General features: G+C 32.9%; 3 protein-coding genes across 5 annotated transcripts; all 3 read left to right on the top strand.

The window, feature by feature from the left end:
* Positions 1-434: 434 nt before the first annotated feature.
* On the top strand, positions 435-4116 carry LOC100798853 (uncharacterized). The gene is made up of 2 exons (XM_041006659.1): positions 435-3873; positions 3967-4116. The coding sequence occupies exon 1, from the start codon at positions 527-529 to the stop codon at positions 2387-2389; it is 1863 nt and encodes a 620-aa protein (XP_040862593.1). The 5' UTR covers positions 435-526; the 3' UTR covers positions 2390-3873; positions 3967-4116.
* Positions 4117-7420: 3304 nt separating this feature from the next.
* LOC100797793 (uncharacterized) lies at positions 7421-14913 on the top strand. Of its 3 annotated transcripts, none has more exons than XM_006590708.4 (10): positions 7421-8781; positions 8992-9128; positions 9251-9313; positions 9414-9500; positions 9682-9847; positions 10131-10320; positions 11140-11972; positions 12525-13136; positions 13248-13313; positions 13832-14913. In XM_006590708.4, the coding sequence occupies exons 1-10, from the start codon at positions 8209-8211 to the stop codon at positions 13940-13942; spliced, it is 2838 nt and encodes a 945-aa protein (XP_006590771.1). In that variant the 5' UTR covers positions 7421-8208; the 3' UTR covers positions 13943-14913. The 3 variants fall into 3 exon arrangements, with proteins under 3 accessions (XP_006590771.1, XP_006590772.1, XP_040862590.1); XM_006590709.4 differs by having other exon boundaries at positions 8645-8781; positions 8989-9128; XM_041006656.1 differs by having other exon boundaries at positions 8701-8774; positions 8989-9128.
* Positions 14914-16249: 1336 nt separating this feature from the next.
* On the top strand, positions 16250-19718 carry LOC100797241 (30S ribosomal protein S9, mitochondrial). The gene is made up of 4 exons (XM_003538892.5): positions 16250-17103; positions 17606-18046; positions 19068-19148; positions 19362-19718. The coding sequence occupies exons 1-4, from the start codon at positions 16470-16472 to the stop codon at positions 19451-19453; spliced, it is 1248 nt and encodes a 415-aa protein (XP_003538940.1). The 5' UTR covers positions 16250-16469; the 3' UTR covers positions 19454-19718.
* The last annotated feature ends 1433 nt before the right edge of the window (positions 19719-21151 follow it).

Raw genomic sequence — 21151 nt, 5'->3', positions numbered from 1 at the left:
AACAGTAATACTTTGAGCTTGAGGGAAATATCAAAATTATAAATTTTATAAAATTAGAAGATTTAATGTTTCTATTTTAAAATATGAAATTAAAATTGTGAATTTTAAAAAAATAAAGAATTAAATGTCTATTTTAAAATAAGAGATAAAGTTGTGGATTTTAAAAAACATGGAACCCAAAAAAATATTATAATTTATGTATTTGCTATTTAACATGGTATTAAAAGTAATTTACACTTTACTGTGCAACAGTTTTTTTTTTTTTGAATGAATTTGAAGAGTAAAATTATACTATGAATCTCTTCAATTAATTAATTTGATTTAAAACTTAAACGATTTAGTCCAATCTAATATGAAGTAGTTTGAACTTTGAATTGGTTTTAATCTTATTTTCATTTTCCTTTAAAAAGTATTCCCATTTTAATAATCATACTTATTCTATCTTTTGAGACGCAATCCCTCACCCTCAATCTTTAGCATTCAGTTTCTTCTTCCTTCCAAATTGGTTTGTGGTGTTTCTCTCAAAATGGCGATTGCGTGGTTACGGAATCTGCAAAACCTATGGCCATTCAGAGTGGACGAGTTAAGAGATTCGAAGCAATTGGTGAAGAAACTGAGCATCCCCCAAGACACGAAGCAATTCGTATTCGCGCTGCGTGATCCCCAGACCCAATCCATCATTTACATTCTCTCCTCTCTGAATTTATCGGAGCGATCAGCTTCCGATGCCACGTGTCTCATCAAGGAGATCAAACCCGACGCCGTTTTGGTGCAAGCTGGCGTTTCCCCCTTCTCCGAGCTTCAGTCCGAAGAAGACTCCGTTCCGGTCCCGACCTCTTCTTTCGGGGTAATCAAACGCTGTTTTCTTGATAAAATTGGTAGGGACATGTATGAGAATGTAGCAGGTAACTTTGTGTTGAGGGAGATCTTTGGAACCAGTTTTCATGGTCCCTTGTTGGCTGCTAAGAGGGCTGCTGAGGATGTTGGATCTTCGTTTCTTGTTATAGAGTCTCCTTCTTGTTGGGGTAATAGTAATAGTGATAGTAATAGTAATAATAGTGATAGTCATAGTGATAGGGATAGTCATTTTCGGAGTCTTGTTAATAGTTTGGTTCCTAAGCAGCATGCTGCTTCTTGGGCTCCTTCGGCTTTGAAGAGGTTTTCTCTTGATAAGGAACTTAGGATGATGTTGGCTAAGGCTTTATCTGGTTCTTTGGATCCACTTTTGCTTAGTAGTGCCAATGCAAGTTCTGTTTTGGAGAAGGGTAATGAGGAAACTCAGCCATCAAGTTGTTATGAGACCCCGGGTTTTGCCAGGTCTATTTATCCTTTGCTTGAGGATTTGTATAGTATATTCGGTGATCTTCCATCGCTTGGGAAGGCGCTGGCACATGTGCAGAAGATGCTGTTGGATGTGAATAGAGGGGAGGTTCTTGACAAGAGAACTGTTTCTGAGGTCTATACTTTCAGGATTGCTGTTGAGGGGCTTAGAATTGCTCTGAATAATAAGGGCTTGAGGCCGATTAACAGGAAAAGTGCTGCAAAGTCAGATAAGATTGAGTTCTCGGAGCTTCCGGTTGATGACAAGTCGCACGCACTCTTTGCGCAGGCCATCCGGAGTCAGACTGATAAGTTTAAGACCATTGTGGCAGTGGTAGATGCTAGTGCCTTGGCTGGTCTTAGGAAACACTGGGATACTCCTCTTCCTGTTGAAGTCAAAGAGTTGGTTGGAGAACTGATCACAAATTCTGAGGGTAAAGGGGTTACGTTGAATCATAGTGAGAAGAAGCGGTTATTAACAGATAAACCTATGGTGGCAGTAGGGGCTGGAGCAACAGCAGTTTTAGGAGCTTCATCACTGACCAAAGTAGTCCCTGCATCAACACTAGTGAAGGTTGTCACTTTCAAAATTCCCACTTCACTCAAAATCGGTCTCAGCCAGATGCAGAAGGTGCTGGCTTTTGCCTTCGGCCCTTCTAAAGTTGCGGCTCCAGGGATTGCGACTTCAGGAGTCAAAACGTCTGGCATCATGAAGGCAGCAGCATCTGCTGAAAAGATTCGAGCTGTTGCTCACGGTGTTATAGCCTCAGCTGAGAAAACCAGTATTTCGGTCATGAGAACAGCTTTCTATGAAATAATGAGGAAGCGGAAGGTGCGACCTGTTGGGTTCTTGCCTTGGGCTACATTTGCAGGCAGTATTGGAACTTGTACAAGCCTGCTTTTGTATGGTGATGGGATCGAGTGTGCTGTTGAGTCTCTCCCTGCTGCCCCCTCCATTGCTAGTTTGGGTCGTGGGATTCAGCATCTACATGAGGCATCTCAAGCAGTGAGGCAAATGGAAGGAAGTAGAATCCAAGCATCAATAGAATCTCTAATAAAAAGAATATAGAAGGCAAGGGATTGATAGAGGGATAATAGAAATCTTTTTTGCTGTACAGTTGTGATTTTCTTCATAAAGTGATGAAAATCTGATTGGTAAGAGTTCAAGAAATTCTTCTGTATATATTTTTCTCTTATAGAAACAGTCATTATAGGCTGCTTATAATATTTCTTAGCTTTATATATATGATGAAGCATATAATCCTGTATTCCAATTAGAGTAGAGACATGAATGACTAAAAAAAGGAAGTTCCTTTTTTCTTTTCCTAAACAGTATGCTATTAATTCCAATCACAACTCATTTATCCTTCCATCCATTGGTGCATGGTTGAAGAAAATTTCATAGCATCTTTATTTTGTGTTAACCCTTGAGCAGACCTTTTCTGACTCACTGATATACATATTGTCAAGAAGAAAACCAGCATCTATCGAATCAGTTAGTGAGCTTCCAGCACTCAGACTCAAAAGGCAGATTATTTTTGCTGGAACCTAACATCCAGGCCTTGTAATACTTAAAATTTTATGAGGGCAATGAGTGTAAAGTAATAGACAATGCCAGGATTGAGAGTCTTATTGTAAGATAATAGGCATTATCTACGTCTTCTTAAAAGTCTAGACGAGGCACTCATAAATGGTGACATTGACATTGCTGTCCACTCAATGAAAGATTTTCCTACTTACCTGATAAAACAATTCTACCATGCAACCTTCCACGTGAGGATGTAAGAGATGCATTTATATTTTTGAGTGCGGTTTCACTGGCTGATCTACCCTCTGGAACTGTTGTTGGTACTGCCTTCACTCAGATGAAAGTGACAGATACTCCACAGATATCCATCTCTAAATGTAAGCTTGTAACCTTCCACTATACAATGTTTCCATTAATATTAAACTCAGTACTCTTGTCTCTTTATATTTTCGTTATCTTTTATTTCTCATTGTTATCCTAAAAACCCAAAATACAATTGTGATTTCCAATGCCTTTTTCCTTGAGAGAAAATGGGTATTGATATCATCAATTCATTATCATCGCTTTCTTCTTGTGAGATGGCTTTTAGCTGTGGACCATCTGTTTGGTGACTCAGTACTTTATATATTTGATGTCATCTATAGGAGTCATTCAATTTTTCATCTAGGGAGGGGTTGGTTAATATTTTGATTGTAACCAATTGTAATTTAGATAAAATTGCTGTGGATCTGGGATTCTTATGTTCTTTATTCTTAAAAATCATTCCTTAGATAGGATGGTTTCTCTGTTGAACTAAGGATGGTCATACAATGGTAGCTTTGGTATGTGGACAGAACGGAATGGCAGTGTTCTGTTCTATTCTGCTTTTTCTGGTTCCACTCTTGCATGCAGAATACATTGCTTCACTGAGTCAGAAGAAACGTTGGAAGGGTCTTGCCGCACTCCTATTGCAGGCTATGCTAGCAGAAACGAGGATGGCAATTGCTTGTTTAGATAATTAGTTGCTTCCCCTGATAGAACACATGGTATGAACTTCTTTATAATTATATGACTATTATGACTTCTAGTTTTGTTTCTAAAGCTTCAAAAGTTACTACTTCTTAACTCCGTTTGAGCAGTGCTTGAAGCTTCCAGAATTGGTTATTATGCTGTTGAAGATATGATGAAGATGGGTAAAGATGCTGGGAGGGGTTTCTTTCTCGACCTGGACCTGGCTTTTTCAGTAGTTAACAATTAAAATTAACTGAAATTGAGATTAAATTTTATAATTTTTTATGGACTATAGTTATCTTTAATATTTGTATTCATGTCTATATTTATCTATATATCTATATCTGTGTGTACGTATCTATATAACATGAATAAATTATAAAAATAGATTATTAGGGAAATTTTATTGATTGATGTCCTTGTTATATCACCGGGGAGTGGGTTTGAACAGTGCTACTATGGTACTGTTTAACATGTGAGTCCGAAAACTTCTTAAGAAAAAAGTATGAGTTAAAATCGTGATTTCCTTAAATTATATCAACAGTATATCCTTATCTATTCACCTTAAAGATGAATTTACTTCAAAAAAGTGAGGTATCTAACTTGTATAAATGTTATTGCTGGCAAATTAATTACTCGCGTTTCTTTTAGCGTCCTGCACAACTAAACATTTATTAATGCAGTGAGTGTAGTTAATAAATTAATTAATGGTCTACCGAAACTTAAAATGGACTAATTGTCAACTAATCGACTAGGCCGTCCTACTATATTAGGAGTGTTTCTGAATTATCTTATTTTACTAATTTTATATAGGATAAAATTTAGATGTAGTTTTTTTTAAATGTTATTGTTATTGTTCTTTAAATAGAATTAAAGTTTCTTGTATGTAACATGCCTGATAAAGATCTGTCTTAAATATTAGTACAAGTTACTGAAGTGAAATTCTAATTCAGATTAAAAATACTTACAGTGAACTAAATTTTATTTATCTGATTTGTCTCAAAATTAATTTTGACAAATTTGAATTTTAGAAACTAGATCTAATAGGGTTTTGATGATGAGTATGGATTATAGTTCCTGTCATTCTAATCAAACCTATCTTCCAATATATTTTAAAGTATATACATAACTAGAGTGTTTGTGACTAGTGAAATGCACAGATAAAGGTTGTTTTTAAATATTTTTATAGCATACATTTTAAATATATATTTTAAAAACTTTTCTATTAAAAATTATTTATAACTTTTATCTATCTATTTTAAGCATTTAGTTATTAGTTACTGTTGTCTATTATTAATATTTGATTATATATCTGGTAACCTTTTAAAAAAATACAATGAAAGAAATAATAATTAATTATATGTTCAGTAGGTTGGTGATTTAAATAATCATCGAAAGATAATATTGCAAATAATCTAAATTGGGAGTTGCCCGTTAAAATAAACATAAAAATAAAATATTTATAAAATTAAAATTTTTTATTATATATTTTTAAATTAAAATTGTAATTCAAGTGACACATGTCATTCACAACATATGTTAGTTTTTGAAAAATGATATAAAATTTTAAAATTTTTAATATATAAGAATTTTGAATTAGGAATTATAAGCTAAAATTGATATTTTTATGCTAAATATCAATAATGTATCATAAATATAACATTTTTTAAGTTATTAATTACTATTGTGTAATATAAATAGTCCGTTGAAGGTTCATTAATTACTATATCTTATGGAAATTAAAATAAGAATTAAATTTATGTTTTCTCAATAAATTATTTATATCTTATCTTAATTTGAATACATTGTAATTTTGAATCAAAATATATTAATGGTATTAATTAATCTGAATTAAAATATACATTACTCTTAATTACTTTAAAATAATTAAATATTTTAAAAAATGAATGAATGAGTATTTCATGTTGAATATTTAAAATATTTTTTTACTTACTGAATTATAATGAATTATAACGAATTGGGAGATATCTGTTACTTTTAAGAAAAAATAAATATAAATTAGTCATATTTATGCTCAATCACAAGATACTATAAAGATTAGTTTTTTAATGTCATAATTGTCATAAAATTATTTTGTATGCAAATAATTATGCATTAAATTATTATGTGCGTAATTAGTTTTTTTATTAGTTGCACATGTTAATGAACAATTGGTTTATTAATAATATAAATATTAATAATAATTATAATACATGTATAACTATTATAAATAATTATTAATCATTTTAATTATTATAATTATAATTTTTTTACTGAATTATAATTAAAATTATAAAAAATATGATTGCAATCAATTATTATAGTTACATTCCCATTATTATACATATAACTTTTGTGTTTTTTAATTTCAAATGAATTTTCTTTTAAAAAAATTCAAATAAATTTATTACATAGAGCTCCTAGATATCATGTGTAAACATTTCTTCTGAAAAACATTTTCATATGTATATAATATAGATATCATATTTTATATTTATATCTAAATTAAATTTAAACAATAATTTTTTTAATTAAAAATAACCTCCTATCGTAATTTTAATTATTTATTATAAGTTTAAAATATAATCTATTTATTAAAAATATTTATTCATTATGAATTTTAATTATAATATAAATATTTTATTTATTGTAAATTTTAATTATATAAAGTAAACATTTACTATGTAAATTACTAATAATAATAATAATCATCATCGATTATTAATCTCTAAAAATATTTCAAACAATACAGTGAAAAGGCACACCTTGTTGTAATCACAACTTCACAAAAGAGAATGTAACAGGGAAGGTGTTTCTTATGTAAGTGTGACCAAGTCAGCGCCCTCATATTTAGAAGACCATGATAAACAATTTAGCACGTTATTATGTTGTATAAGGAAAAGTGGGGCCTTTCATGATCGCGTTGTGGGGGTAATGAGAATCTCAAAGCCTCCTCAAATACGATCTTTTGAGTTTTTCTGTTTTAAAAAGAAAAAAAAAACAAATAATTTGTAATTGGACAATTGTAGAAATAATTGCTCATGTGACAGTGATGGAATTACGTACGCAAGATGCCACAACCACTTCAGCACCGGCTTCACTATTTTTTAATCAAACTTATTGGCATAGAAAAAGTGCAAGCTAGCACAATTAACTTAACTTTTCTTACTACCAGCAGTAAAATCATAAGTACATTCATTATGTACGTTGTTTATAAATGCCTTAGTTAGGCCAATCACTTCCAAATGCTGATGTGTTCCACGTCCTTTTCATCACTAAATGTCTTTCAAAAGAAAAATGAATGCTATATGAGGTCATCCTTCTATCTCTCACTCTCACAAACCCGTGTGATACGAAACTTGCTTGTAACATTTTCTAATCACAGTCAAAATGCAACGCAATATCAGAGCCATTGGTTGGTTGGTAGCTTCTGATCATCCAATGACAGTTACCACATATCACAATCCTAGTCGGTTGCAGCATCTTTGTCACGGTATTGGAAATTGGAATCTGTATTCCTAGTTGTAAATTAAAGTCGACGCTAGAATCTTATTAACATTTCTTTACAAACACAAACCAACAATTTATCAAAATCTGTCCCCTAAACATCACTATGATGATAAAATCAAGGGCGGGAAGTAATCTTAATTTGGTGAGCCGATAAAGCAGCTTCTTAGAAATAGAACCGATGAGGACTCTACTTACCTAGCTCTACGATGTAGAAAGAAAAGTAACACGGTAGTTAAACTGCTGCGTGGAAAACAGGTTGTTTGTTTCATGTTATTTTTACTTTACTGTTAATGCATAGGTTTGTTTAAGTGTTTTTTTTTTTTAAGAAAGAATTTTTTTTAATAAAATAAACATAGAGTAACTTTTATCCATTCAGCAACTGGCCTTCAATATTTCTGTTTTTCTGATGGGTTTATCTAAAATATTTTTACTTAAAATAATCAGTTTTTTTGTTTTTTCAAAGAAGCAAAATCCTGTCTATTTCTTAAAAAGATTTTTTTTTAAATACTTATTTTAAAGTTATTTTCTTTTAAATTTAAACAAACTTTAAAAGATATTTAACTTCAAAGTTGACGAAAACAGAAGCCATTTGAGGTAGTTGTAATATGAGAATCAATACCTGCTTCCTTCTTTTCATCACTACCCCAACATATTCATATCTAAAATAGTGAATTCCCTTTTACTTGAAAAAACCATTTATCCCATAAAGTTGAGTTCTTTGATCAGATGATCGAAGCCTTTATATCCATGGCCCATACGGGGTACCCTCATATTTCACACACCTACCAAGTACCAAGAGTATCCTTAGAATAACCTACAAATCCTGAATTTTTGGAGTTTCTGTTTTTATCTGGCTCCGCATGCATGCCACCATGTCAATGTTCCATTTGATATGTGGCATCTGGGGGCTCTTGTCTGTGAGCTTTTGTACTGTTGTGGATTGTGCTTCATGCTGTCATCCATATCAGTTTTTTCAGCAAAGCAATAGAAGGTTTGAGCAGAAAACTGATACGTTTTGGAAGTTCAGTGAAGAAGCTGATAGATGGGTTGAAGTGCAACTGCCTTGTGATCTGATGATATCTGGTAGTGATGGCGAGTGTGGTAAAGTGAAGAACAGAAAGAAAGAAAGTTTGGATCAAGAACATGGATTTGATGACAAAAAGACGAGGCTGGACAGAAAGGAAGCTAAAATAGTAGCGGGGCCCTTGGATGTGGTTCTGATGCCTCTGAGAAAGAGAATTTCATTGAACAAAATGTCTGAGACATCTGTGTGGGTCACTGGTGAAAGTGGCTCTATCTATGAGAGGTTTTGGAATGGATTAGAATGGGTGTTTGCCCCTCATGACTTGCCAATATCAGCAGGACATGCAGTTGCTGTTTTTATCATCAATCAGATGATTCTTGCTCTATCCGAATCAGGAAATCTGTATGAGGTTATAAATATCTGTTCTCTAAATTCCATTTCATTCAGAATATCCACTCTACTATTCGGATACATGTTAAACAATACATGCATGTAGCTTGGCAACTTGGCATGCAATTTAAATCAGTCACTAAATATGATTTGTATTCTGAAAGTTGTTGGAACTGCTGCAACAATACCTTTGTTGTTCGTGTTGACTGATTATGTGTTTTTTTAGTAGATGCATCTGCAACTTGGTGAAACTTCACAGCCAGTTTGGGTTGAATTCTCATATACACTCAATCAAATCACAGATAATGATCAGGAGAAAAATTCTTTGATATTGATGAAGTCTGGTGTGGTGTCAGATGATGGGACGTGAGTACACATTGAAATTTTAGTTTCTGAGATTAAACATATATAACACAAGGATATATTAGAATTCCATGATTACTGATACCTATCATAATGCCTCGTTTGTGTTGTTGCATTGTCCACAGAAGAGGTTATTTCTGTACAAAGAATGGAACACTGGTAGAACTTGATGCGGTTGAGTCTCCAAGGTAAAACTCAAGTTTTGGAGCACATATTTGAATCTAACAAGTTCAATCCTAAGCAAATATTACTAATTTCTGTCCTATTTTGCCAATATATATAGAACAGATGGACAAATCATGGCCAACCAGCTGGAGCAAATGTTGCAGCTATAGCTGTTGTTGCTTCTAAACGAGAAGTAGTATACACGATAAGGTGGGTGATATGTGTGTTACTTGAAGCACGTTGACTCACAAATAAAATGCTAAAGAAACTACAGAAAATATAGTTAAAATGTATAGTTCTTTTTTTATTTCATGGACCACATTGCTGTATCAAACGTCATTCTTCACCTTTTTGGAGTCTGACAAGTTTAACCGATGATGTGGTGATGTAGTTCTGCCGGAGATCTTTATGAATATGATAGAAAATCAAAACCATCGTGGAAGAAGCACATATGGCAAGAAAAAACGGCAAAAGTTTCACCTTTGTTACCATCTAAAGGGTGCATTTTACATGGATTAAGTGGTGATCATTCTGAATCTCTGTTTCTTTTGACCAAGGTACTCTTAATGAATTTATCTAATGAACATATCTACCATTATCAGAATATGAGTGCAAATCATTTTGAGCTCAGTAAAGGAAAGTAATCAGGAAGCTAGTCGTGAATGATCACTCTCAAGTTGATAGTTCAATGAAATGTTTCAAAGGAAATTCATTTAAGCACGTATAGCTTGGCAAAACCTAGAGTTTGATCTTAATGAAGCCATTTAAGAATTTATTTCTGTGATCCTATCCTGTCTTGGACACCATTTTTTTTTTCAAAGATATTTGATAATTGTACAGGAAGGTACTTTGGTGGAGAGAAGATTACATCAAAGGAAGTGGAAATGGGTAGTCCATGGAAGTCCTGAACATCAAACTTTGACATCGATTACACTAGCGCTGCAAGATGAATCAAGCGAAACATTCATTTCTTTATTCTTTCCTACTTCAACTGGATCTGTTTTTGAGTATCAAATGCCAAAACAGTTAGGTCAGTCATCCAATTGTGCTTAATCTTTTAACTTTATTATCCATGATTGCTATTTGCTTTTAAGATGATATGACTACCTTGGCCTTCACTGCATATAAAAACTTTACTATTAGGGATTTTCAGTTTCGTTCCTTATCTATCAATACATAAAAGGAGTGTGAGACAAAGTTCTGATTTTCCCCTATTGTAACTAAATTCTTTCTGGATTTTGTGGATTCCCGTTAGTCCCTAGTCCCTACATCTATATATTGATCTCATTAACTAAGTAAACAGCTGTATAGCAATCACCATCACCAAAACCTATCTTCCATCTGAAATTTTATTCCAATTCTTACAAAGTAAATAAGGGACAGCATGTAGTTGAATTGTCTAATGGGGATATGGAATAGGTTCCTGAATAGAGATTAAAAAAGTAAGGAAAAAGACACTAGTTTCCCAGGGGAGGTGCCCTGTTTCTCTTGATAGTTAACTCTTATGTAGTCAAATCCTTATCATAATTCTCAATCTGTCAATTTCTTGAAAGCTTATTGCAGCATATACTCAAGCATCACAAAATACTAACAAGATTATTTGACGATCAGATTCTTTACTTCAACTTCGTTAAACAGTAAACACTGTTCTTGATATTTCCTACTCACAAGAATAACTAGTATTTGCAATATATATTCTCCCATTGAAAACCATATATGCAGAATTAAGTTATAGAAGAGTAACAAGATATAGAATGCTATCTCTGTATGATTCAATATACATGTACCAACAATAGAGTTTTCAATCTGAATTCTAAATTCTAGACATTGAATTCTCACACGAAAACAGGAACTGTTCCAAACAATCAGTTTCCAGGAGCATGGGGAAGTCATGAGCATCCCTTACATGCAAAAGCAGCAAGAGGTATAGCTGGCTTACCATTACAAGTTGGGAGGATACTGTTTGCACTAGATGATGGTAGACTTGCAGAATTGCATCTAGCAGGACTAGGTGGTGAAACTTCAGGACCATCTGTACCACAAAACTTTCGAAGGAAAGCATCAACTAAATATGTTTGGACTATATTAGATGTGCCAGAGAGTGAAGGATGGAATGCAGAATATTGCACAGAAGAACGTGGCCCCCGGAATTGCATGGCAGGAACAAAAGATGAGTCAAATGATTCAGGAATAAGTTCAGTAACAGGTAGGAGAAAGCAAAGCCAAGCACAGAATTATTACTTGCTTCTAGGCACAAGTGGTGAACCGAATAAATCTTCAGAAGAATACAATCTGCCAGATGACTGGATTAGAAGTAACTTCCGGTTAAGATTGTTGTATGAAGGCAAGTCATTCTTCTTAATAACAAACGATGGTTTGGTTTTCGAATACGTTTGTATCGAGAATGTATGGGTATGGTTGAGGCATGATAGCTCCTCAACTATGAATGGTATAGTGGGGAGCTACAATGGAAGTTTATTCATGGCTGATACATTTGGGAGTTTGTTCCTTAGAGAATGGAGTGATAATGAGATAGCATGGAGGAATTGCACTGCTATGAGGAAAGGAAGAAGTATTGTTGGAGGACAACCATGGGATAGATTACCAGGTAAAGCAAGGAGGGCTACAACTGAAGATTCAATCTTCTTTGTGAGCAAAAATGGAAGATTACTGCAGTTCATGGTAGGTAAACAGTAACACAATATCTCAAACTAAAATATAAGGCACAAGATGATAATATCTTATAGGTGTAACCTATCTACTTTTGGTTCCTTAGAAGTTAGAATACTTGAGATACAAGGCTTGATAAAAGATGCTAGAAGTGTGAAGGAATAACACGTCAAAAAGCTTAAGGTGTTAGGTAAAGATACATCAAAGATTTTATGCCTCTTAACAAAAAGATTATAGCACTTCCTTAACTTCTGCAGATCGTATCTTGAACATTGGTAATTCTGCCCTTTGAACCTTTAAGAACTTTATTTTCGTGAAGTTTGTCACTTTACAGTACAAGGCAACTGGCATAAATGAATTAATTAAACGTAGTCAAATTAAAGTCATATTCATTCCCATGAACTTCATGTATTCATATATGTTTAACTGAATGAAATACTTTATTTATCACACACACACACACATACGGATAAAATATTAAAATTTTCAGGGAATAAACTCTTTAGACATCAAATACTGCTACACAAGCAAGATATGAAGTATATATTTACATGTTCTACCCAGGTTTACATGAGGGAATTTAAATGGAAAGACTGCAAAAATCCTCAAAATGTTAAAGTTGCAAGTATAGTTGACCAAGAATTGTTCAGGGAAAATATAGTCTTTGTCACTGGAAGAAATGGTCGCCTATATCAGTACAACAAAGTGACTGATCTGTGGCATGAGCATTACCAATCTCAACATTTGATTCTATCAGAGTTTCCTGGAACAGTTATAAGCCCATCAACAAAATCACTATCAGGCTCTCTTTTCATGCTTTCAAGAGAAGGTGGTCTTGTTGAGTACCAGTGGAATACATGGTACGGATGGAACTGGGTAGAACATGGAACACCTTATAAAGGTGTAATACTGGTTGGTTCACCTGGTCCTAGCTTTGAAGGAAATCAACTACTTTTGATTGGTTCAGATGGAAATGTACACCTGAGATACATGGACAAAAATGCATGGAAGTGGAAGGATTGTGGTTTCCCCTCTATGGGAAATAAAATTGGTGAAGCACATATTGGAGGTGGAGTCCATGAGGAGAAACCAGTTCGGATCGATGAAAATTGTGCATCTGGCTTGAACAAGGACCAAGATAACCTTGCTGACCTTAACTTAAATTGTGAACCAAAGGTAAATATTAGTCTATAGTAGTTACTTGTTGGTTAAAAATGACATAATTGCATTTTGAAATTAAAAAAAAAATAATGACAGAGAATTGACTTTGAATCTTATACAACACAGGTGGCATCCACCAGACCAATTCCATTTTCTGAAGGTTCTGTCATATTTGAGCTCAGAGATGGCAGGGTAAGAACCTTAGCTCACTGAGATTCCAATTATCTGATGGAAAACTCTTATTACAAGTTTATAACCACACAATCCATTCTTTGAAAATAATACTAATTATTTAGAAAAAAAACTTGGAGGATGGATGTGGTCATGTGGATCCGATCCAGATATCAAACATTAAATCTTCTACTTAATCTCAAGTGAGCTTAAATTTAATTAAATCTTTTTGCTGTCAGTGCTATAAAGATTCAGGTCTATGCATTTAAGTTAACATTTGTCAAACTTCTTTGATCATTGTCTGCTGGAGCTTTCCACTACAAGACAGCAATAACAGCAAATACTATAACTAGCTTAGAAACATATACCATAGAATATTAGTAGACTGCTTCAATTTCACCTCTTTTGCCAATTCCCTTTTCAAATTTGCTAATTCAAACTCTGCCAGAAGCAAAGATACTGAAAAGGTGTTGTGGTATGGTGCTGAAATTGATATACTAAACAGTTGCATATATAGCTAACATCATCACTTATGGCAGTTGGCAGAATTACAACTTGTAGAGGAGACAGAATGGACTTGGTCACGGATCATTGGCACTCCAAACAGTTTATGCTTGGAAAATTATTGGATTGCATTAGCATCGTCATAATACTGTCTGCAATCTCTTACATGCCAGAAGCACTTGATGTACAAACACACATTCTAGTTAACAACTTACCTCTTCCAGAGGCTGAAATAGGTAGTAGTGTTCAGCTAAAAAGCCCGGGGAGATGAGCCGTCTGTAACAAACATGTAAAAAAATACAAGCATCAAATAGATAATAATATATAAATTGCATGTTTAGATTAATTTGTTTTAGAGAAATAATTATGTTTTTAAACTTTATAATTTATAAATATTTTAAACTTAGTAAATTATAGATAAATAATTCCAAAGTGTTGCTGTTTGTAGAAGACAAATAGGTGTACATGAGTAAAATATGCATCGGGTTTACTGATATACACAATCCTCTTTTAGTTTTATTCATAAACATCCTAATCTTGTTAGGATAAATAATAAATGTTGAAAATAAGGAAAATAGAAAGTAAAAGGAAAAATACAAAAAAAAAATGTTGAAGATAAATAAAATTAAAAATAAAAGAAAGAATACAAAAACACCAAAAAAAAATGTTCTATCTTTTCTTGGAATTTGGCAAAAAAATATTTAATTAAATAAAAGAGACATAATTTAAGCACAAGATGCGGCAAAATCATGCCATAACAATAAGTACAAAAGCTATATCAATATATAACTTAAAAAAGAAGCTTATGTCTTAAATCATTTATGATATCAAATCACCATCCCAATCACATATCACTTCATTATTGAACAAAGATACCCAAAAAAGCCACCAATGCACCACACCAACAACACACCACCATCTCAATCAACAAAAATTACACCAAAATCTTTGAAGTGTCCATAGTATAAAATCAATAGCACTCAGAAATTATCATTGGTTTCTTCGTACTCATTTCAACAAGTTACATAATTGATTCATAAAAAATCCCGCATACATACAATTTGGGACCAACGAGAAATTGGATCTCAAGTAAATTTTTCTTCCTCTTTGCCGACCAAAACAAATTAATCAAATCCAATTTTTTATTTTATTTTTGTGTGTCTAAATTTACGGATTGGCTTTTTTTTGGTACATTGAAAAATGAATCAACAAAAGAAACGCATTTAAGAAACAAATGACAGATAACACCTAATCCAATGGAATAACGATAAGTTGAGAACTGTGCACTGCAAATTGACTTCGTTGTAGATTTGAATTTGTTTATTATAATTTTTTTTATCTATTATTTGTTTTTTTATGGTGAGTTTTGATTGAGGCTTATACAATAATAATAATTGTTAAATTTTGGAATTCATGGAATCAAATAATGGGCATAATATTAAAGGATAGTTATAATTATATGCATTCCGGAGGTTTTTATAACCGCCACAAACTATTTAATATTTGTTTGAACAAGTTAACAAATATTTTTTCTGCATTTACCTGCCACTAAATCAAACGTAGATAACAATAATAATAAAATTTTCACCACATCATCATTTAATAAACATACTTAACGGTACGAATTAAAAATATTAACACAACAAAAGTTTAGAATCCAAAATGGGTCAATATTTAATTCAATAACTAAAAATTAAAAATTGAAAAAATTCAATGACTAAAAACACAATTAACCCTCCTGATAAAATAAAAAAACTCATAAGTATAAGAAATAAATAAAAAATCATGATGGAAATTAAATAAATATAAGATATTATTTACATTTTCTTGGACCTAACTTCCAATAATAAAAAAACATCAAATTTCTTTTCGTCTTAAATATAATTTTGCTTGTTCTATTTTTAAAATTTTGATCTTTTTACTTTAAAATATAAACATTTAGTTATTTTCTTTTTTAAAATTTATAATTTTAATCTCATTATTTTAAAATAAAGTCTATAATTTTAACCATCCTATTAAACTAAAAAGCGTGACGATTAATATATTAACATTGAATACGATATAAATTAAATAAATAATTTATTGTCACATCACTAATTTAAACTATATTAATTTAATTTTTTATCAATTAATATTTTTTGAATTTGATGAAAGGATTAAAATTATGAATTTTACAAAATTAAAAACTAAATACTTATATTTTAAATTAAAGGATGAAAATTATACATTTTGATAGAAATAAGAAGATGAAAATTTAAGTCTTTCTTAAAAAAAAAAATCAACTGCTATTCATGTACTTCTACTCATTTTTCAACAGAGATGAATTGTCTTGATTATTGTACTTCTACATACGAAAACTATTTTTTTTTACAGGCGCTTATTTAAGTTTAAATCTTAATTTTTTGTTTAATTTATTTTTTATATTTTTAATAAACCTTTTCAACCCTTGTTCATTAAACGACGACGGTTGGCCTCTGGTTGTGTAAACCTAATCCCAAGCTTAGTAGCTTCTGCAGTCTCTCCCTGTTACGTAGTCACCAGTCACTCAGTCACTCTCCACAACTTCCGATCGCCGGCGTCAACTCTCCGGCTACTTTCTTATCTCTCAATGCACGAATGAATGACAACGCCTTCACTCTGTAAATCAACTTCACAGTCACTGTGTCGATCACCATGCTCTCTCGTTTAATTCCCAAACCCTCTCATCTCCGTCGCTTTCTCTCTTTTCCGTTGAAGCCTTCCCACGCGCCTGCGAATCCCTACTTCACCGTCGTCGTTCCCAAACACTTCTCCACCAACCGCGGCGGCGGCAACAACGACGGCGATGGCAAGGACCCGTTTTCCTCCCGCGTGTGGAAGGATTTCCGGGAGACCGAGGAGAAGCTCGACGCGTTCTTCGAGGAGGAGGAGGAGGAGGAGAGCGGAAGCCTCGTCAGAATGAACGACGACGGCGGAAGCAGTGGTGGGAGGAGAAGGGATGAACGGGGGTGGCTGCAAGAGGAGGAACAAGGGTGGTTGCAACAGAAGGGTTTGGACGATGCAGATGAAGATGCTATATTTAAAGGGATCGACGAGGAAAGCGGAGGAGAAGCCGGTGGTGGTGGTTTTGATGAGAGCAATTTTGGAGTTGGAGCAGGGGAGGACTTCAAACCTTGGAGCATGAAGGAGGAGGAGGACAAAGAGGATGTGTTTGATTTCAAAGATGATGTGGGGCATGCAGGAGACATCACTGCTTTGGATATTAAGCCTAAAGTTGATGTTGAACAGCTTGAGAAGGAAGAGCAAGCTCTCACTGCTATTGTCAAAGGTTGTTAGGCTTTAAGTTTAACCCTTTTTATTATTTGTCAATAACAATATCAATATAGTTCTCGTAAGGTTTGAACTGATGTCATCATATATCATTGGTTTCTATGGTTTATTGTTTTTAGGGTTTAATAGTCATGCATTGTCAAATTAAGAAATATTTTACATTGTCAGCCAATCAGAAATTGTTCAAGGTAGTTATTGTTAAAGTTAATAAACTTATCATACATGGTGTGGTTTAGCAATTGGATCACAATGTCCTACACTATCAGTGCATGGATTATTTATTCATGGCGTTTTGAGTATGTTATATTTTGAACAACCATTTTGTTTTAGTTTTTAGGGTGCCAGGTTCTGATATGTTGGTCTTACTTGCCAAGAGTATACTCAGGATGTTTTTGTGTGTGGATAATGTACTTTGTAATTATGTGTATGTTTGTTCATTTAATTTAGAGTTTAGACCTTTATCAAGGTAAGTGATGTTATTTTTCCTATTGACATTTCAGGCCCAAAACGTGCATTTGGTGATTTGATTGCTGCTTCTGGAATCACGGATGAGATGCTTGATAGTTTGATTGCGTTGAAAGACTTTGATGGGGTTCATGGGTTGCCCCCTCTTAGTGTAATTGAAGACATGCGGTATGAGAAGAATACTAGAAAATCGACTAGAGGTGAAATGGAGCGTCTGAAGCAAGAGGAAGCTGCCAAAGCTAGAGTGAAGCAGGTTGATGATAAAGGACGTGCTTATGGAACAGGAAGAAGAAAATGCAGTGTTGCCCGTGTCTGGGTTCAGCCTGGTAATGGCCAATTTGTTGTCAATGATAAAGAGTTTGATGTCTATTTTCCTATGCTTGAGCATCGTGCTACTCTCCTTCGACCTTTCTCTGAGACAAAGACTTTGGGGCTCTGGGACGTCAGTTGTACTGTGAAAGGAGGTGGTGTTTCAGGTGGGTTTCATTTCTTTTAGTTAGTTTCTATATTTGAATTCCCATGGCTAGCATCATATTCTTTCATTATATTATAATCTTATTTCTTTTAACTGAAGAATTTCTAGTTTCAGTTTTCAAATGCTTGTTAGAGTTTGTGGAACATCTGGTGTCCTGTCCGCATCTATGCCACTCTTGAAGCATATTCCGTGATATTGCATGCATGCTTGATGCTTAAAAAAAATATTGTTTTGACATTTTCAAATACATATTTTACTATTTGATATAGAAAGCTTGCCCACACTCAAAACCTGTATGTGTAGTGTAGATATAATGGTTTATGGCAAACAAAGATGGCTCAGAAGTCACTACAATGTTCTATTTTTTTGTTTTTGTTTTTTTACATAAATAGTTACATTTGTCTATAAATATGATTTACAATAGAACTTTGTGGTATTGTTTGATCCATGTAGCCGACTTTACCCATTTTATTTTTTGGTGGATTCCAACTTTACCCTCTGAGAACTTAATTGTTGTTGAAATCATGTCTTAACTATTTTAGTCATGCTGAAAGTGGCCTTTGCAATATCAATCACGAGCTTTCTTTAATTTTGATTTGACCAGACAGGAAAATGTTTGTGTTGATGCAAGATATAAAGTAGAAAATATCGATGAACTAGATTGTTTTGTATATGCTACATGACTACATCCTTCACTAATACGAACTAAAATTATTGTAGTCAACTGCTGTTACATGACTACATCCTTCACTAATATCTTTTCTGGTTTTGTTTAGGGCAAAATGCGTTATGCTTTAATTTTGGCCTTTTAGCTAATCACAGCCCAAACTTTTAAGTTTGACGATTAAATGCTTGAACTCTAATATATCGACACTTCTATTCAACTTCCCCTGACAATCCTACACTGAGGAAATTGTGCACAGTGGAAGTTCCAACAGAATTACCTACTGGATAACTTGTCAAAGTTCAATTCTTTAGCTATCATTCATATCGGTGTCAATGAAATGTGTTTGGTGCAACAGGGCAAGTTGGAGCTATACGATTGGGGATCAGCAAGGCTTTGCAAAACTGGGAACCAGATTTGCGGCCAGCACTTAGAAATGGTATAGCCTTTTTGCCTTTTTTCTCCATTGTTGATACAGTTTTTTTTTTTTTTTTCCATATCAATTTCTCATATGAAACTCTTGATTAATCATTTCTCGTATCAAACTTCCCTAGTGGGGATTCATGTTAATTAGTCCTTTACTTGTGGCTGGATTTTATACGTGCTGTGCTATGATGATTTACTAAGCTTGTTTTGCTTGAATCTTGATCAGCTGGGTTCCTGACAAGAGACTCACGAGTGGTAGAAAGGAAAAAGCCAGGAAAGGCCAAAGCAAGAAAAAGTTTCCAATGGGTCAAGCGTTGATACTGGATGGCCATTTTTGTATGGAATATTAGCATTCCTTAATAACATCTTGAAATTCGATTGTCTTGTACTGCATCTTTCCTCATTTGTCTTTTTTAAGGGGAGCAGATCGAATAAACAGATTCAGATTATTATGGTTAGAAGATTTCGACCGTTCTCTCCTCATCTTCCTGCCTTCCAACAATTTCTCTATTCATTCCTAATCACCTGTGATGTAATCAACGTTTGAATTTCAATGACATATAACTGTAGAAAATTTTGTTCACGATTCACTCTTTGGAGAGAGCTCCCAATTGCTATTTTTCCCCTATCCTTCCCATTGCATAATGAATGTTGTATTAAAACTTTAGTTGGTTATTGTAGGGAGATCCGTGTGTGGAGTATGTTATTTCCGTTCAGCATAGCTTTGTGTTTTTATTATTGGCTCCTGCTCTTGTATTTCTGTTCAAAATGGGGACTAGCTTTCAGTGGGTTCATAAGGATTCAAATGTTAAAATCAATCTTAGTACGATGTACATGATTGACGGATCAGGATTTTCCACAGTTGCAATCAGTAAATCACTATCATTGAATGAAAATTGTAGTGTTTATATTTTATCTCAGTAAATCAAATTTAAAATATGTATATGAAATTTGAATAGTTCAATCTTTATCTGGGGATGATTCATGAATGCGTGATTATAGGAATTCTGTTTTCCATGATTGACAGTTGTATTTTTTTTAACCAAAATGGTGCAAATTTTTTTCATAAATTACCACAGATTTTAAAAAATTTATGAAAATAGATAAATCATGTCTCAAAAGATGATTTTAACATGAAAAAAAATCCTCCTTTGAGAGATGATTTCACCTTTTCAGCTGTATTTTTTAAAATAATTGTGTTAGCTAAAAGTTGTGACAAATTACTTCTTTAACAGTCACAAAATGAATATTTGTTTATTTCTTATGTTATAAAGTAATTTATGACCGTTTCAAAAGTATTTGTGACAGTTTTTAATTGTCACTTTTGTATAAAAAATAAAAATAAAATAAGTGAAATTGTTTTTCAAAACACGAGTATTTCATGTTGAAATCGTCATTTGAATAACAATTTATCTATTTTCATAATTTTTTAAAAATCTATACATTTTCATAATTTATGAATAAAATTATACTTCAAACTTTTTACATATTTGACAAATTAATTGCTCAAATCACATCTATATCATTCATTTTTCATCTTTTTTCAAAAAAATAAAAATAAAATTTAGATAGACAATTGGATCAACTTTAAAACAACTTGCATGGTGTGTTTGCAATGTTACATCATGATCTTTAGGAGGCCTATAAACAAACACACATAACTACATTAAACGTGGTTAAGTAAAAAGGACAAAAATAAGATAATCTTAAATACTATTTGGTTATGAAATCTATATAGTGCACTCGCTCAATATTAATGTTCTAATAGGATAAAATAATTTTATATTGTCTTTCAATTATAAATTATTATTTAAATTATTTTAAAATAATTAATTTAAAAATCAATAAATTTATCATATATATACATGATTGATTTTTATTGTATGACCCTGTAAAATTTTTACACTCTTAATACATAACTTTTTTTCTCATATACTTATGCAACAATTAGACTCTTACTTTTCTTTTTATCTCTTTTCTTTGACCAAATATATACTTTAATAGGAAGTCATTTTA

The sequence above is a fragment of the Glycine max genome, chromosome 11 (assembly GCF_000004515.6).
Source record: "Glycine max cultivar Williams 82 chromosome 11, Glycine_max_v4.0, whole genome shotgun sequence".
NCBI lineage: Eukaryota > Viridiplantae > Streptophyta > Magnoliopsida > Fabales > Fabaceae > Glycine > Glycine max.
Note: the sequence above shows the minus strand (reverse complement) of the source record. Positions and strands in the feature narration are given on the sequence as shown.

What these genes read in the sequence shown, in the direction of transcription:
- LOC100798853 (XM_041006659.1), top strand. Translation starts at nt 527, where the DNA reads ATGGCGATTGCGTGGTTACGGAATCTGCAAAACCTATGGCCATTCAGA.
- LOC100797793 (XM_006590708.4), top strand. Translation starts at nt 8,209, where the DNA reads ATGCATGCCACCATGTCAATGTTCCATTTGATATGTGGCATCTGGGGG. An exon ending in GTGGTGTCAGATGATGGGAC is followed by an intron (nt 9,129 to 9,250) that starts GTGAGTACACAT and finishes CATTGTCCACAG; the next exon opens with AAGAGGTTATTTCTGTACAA. An exon ending in ACTTAAATTGTGAACCAAAG is followed by an intron (nt 13,137 to 13,247) that starts GTAAATATTAGT and finishes TATACAACACAG; the next exon opens with GTGGCATCCACCAGACCAAT.
- LOC100797241 (XM_003538892.5), top strand. Translation starts at nt 16,470, where the DNA reads ATGCTCTCTCGTTTAATTCCCAAACCCTCTCATCTCCGTCGCTTTCTC. An exon ending in TCTCACTGCTATTGTCAAAG is followed by an intron (nt 17,104 to 17,605) that starts GTTGTTAGGCTT and finishes TTGACATTTCAG; the next exon opens with GCCCAAAACGTGCATTTGGT. An exon ending in GCGGCCAGCACTTAGAAATG is followed by an intron (nt 19,149 to 19,361) that starts GTATAGCCTTTT and finishes AATCTTGATCAG; the next exon opens with CTGGGTTCCTGACAAGAGAC.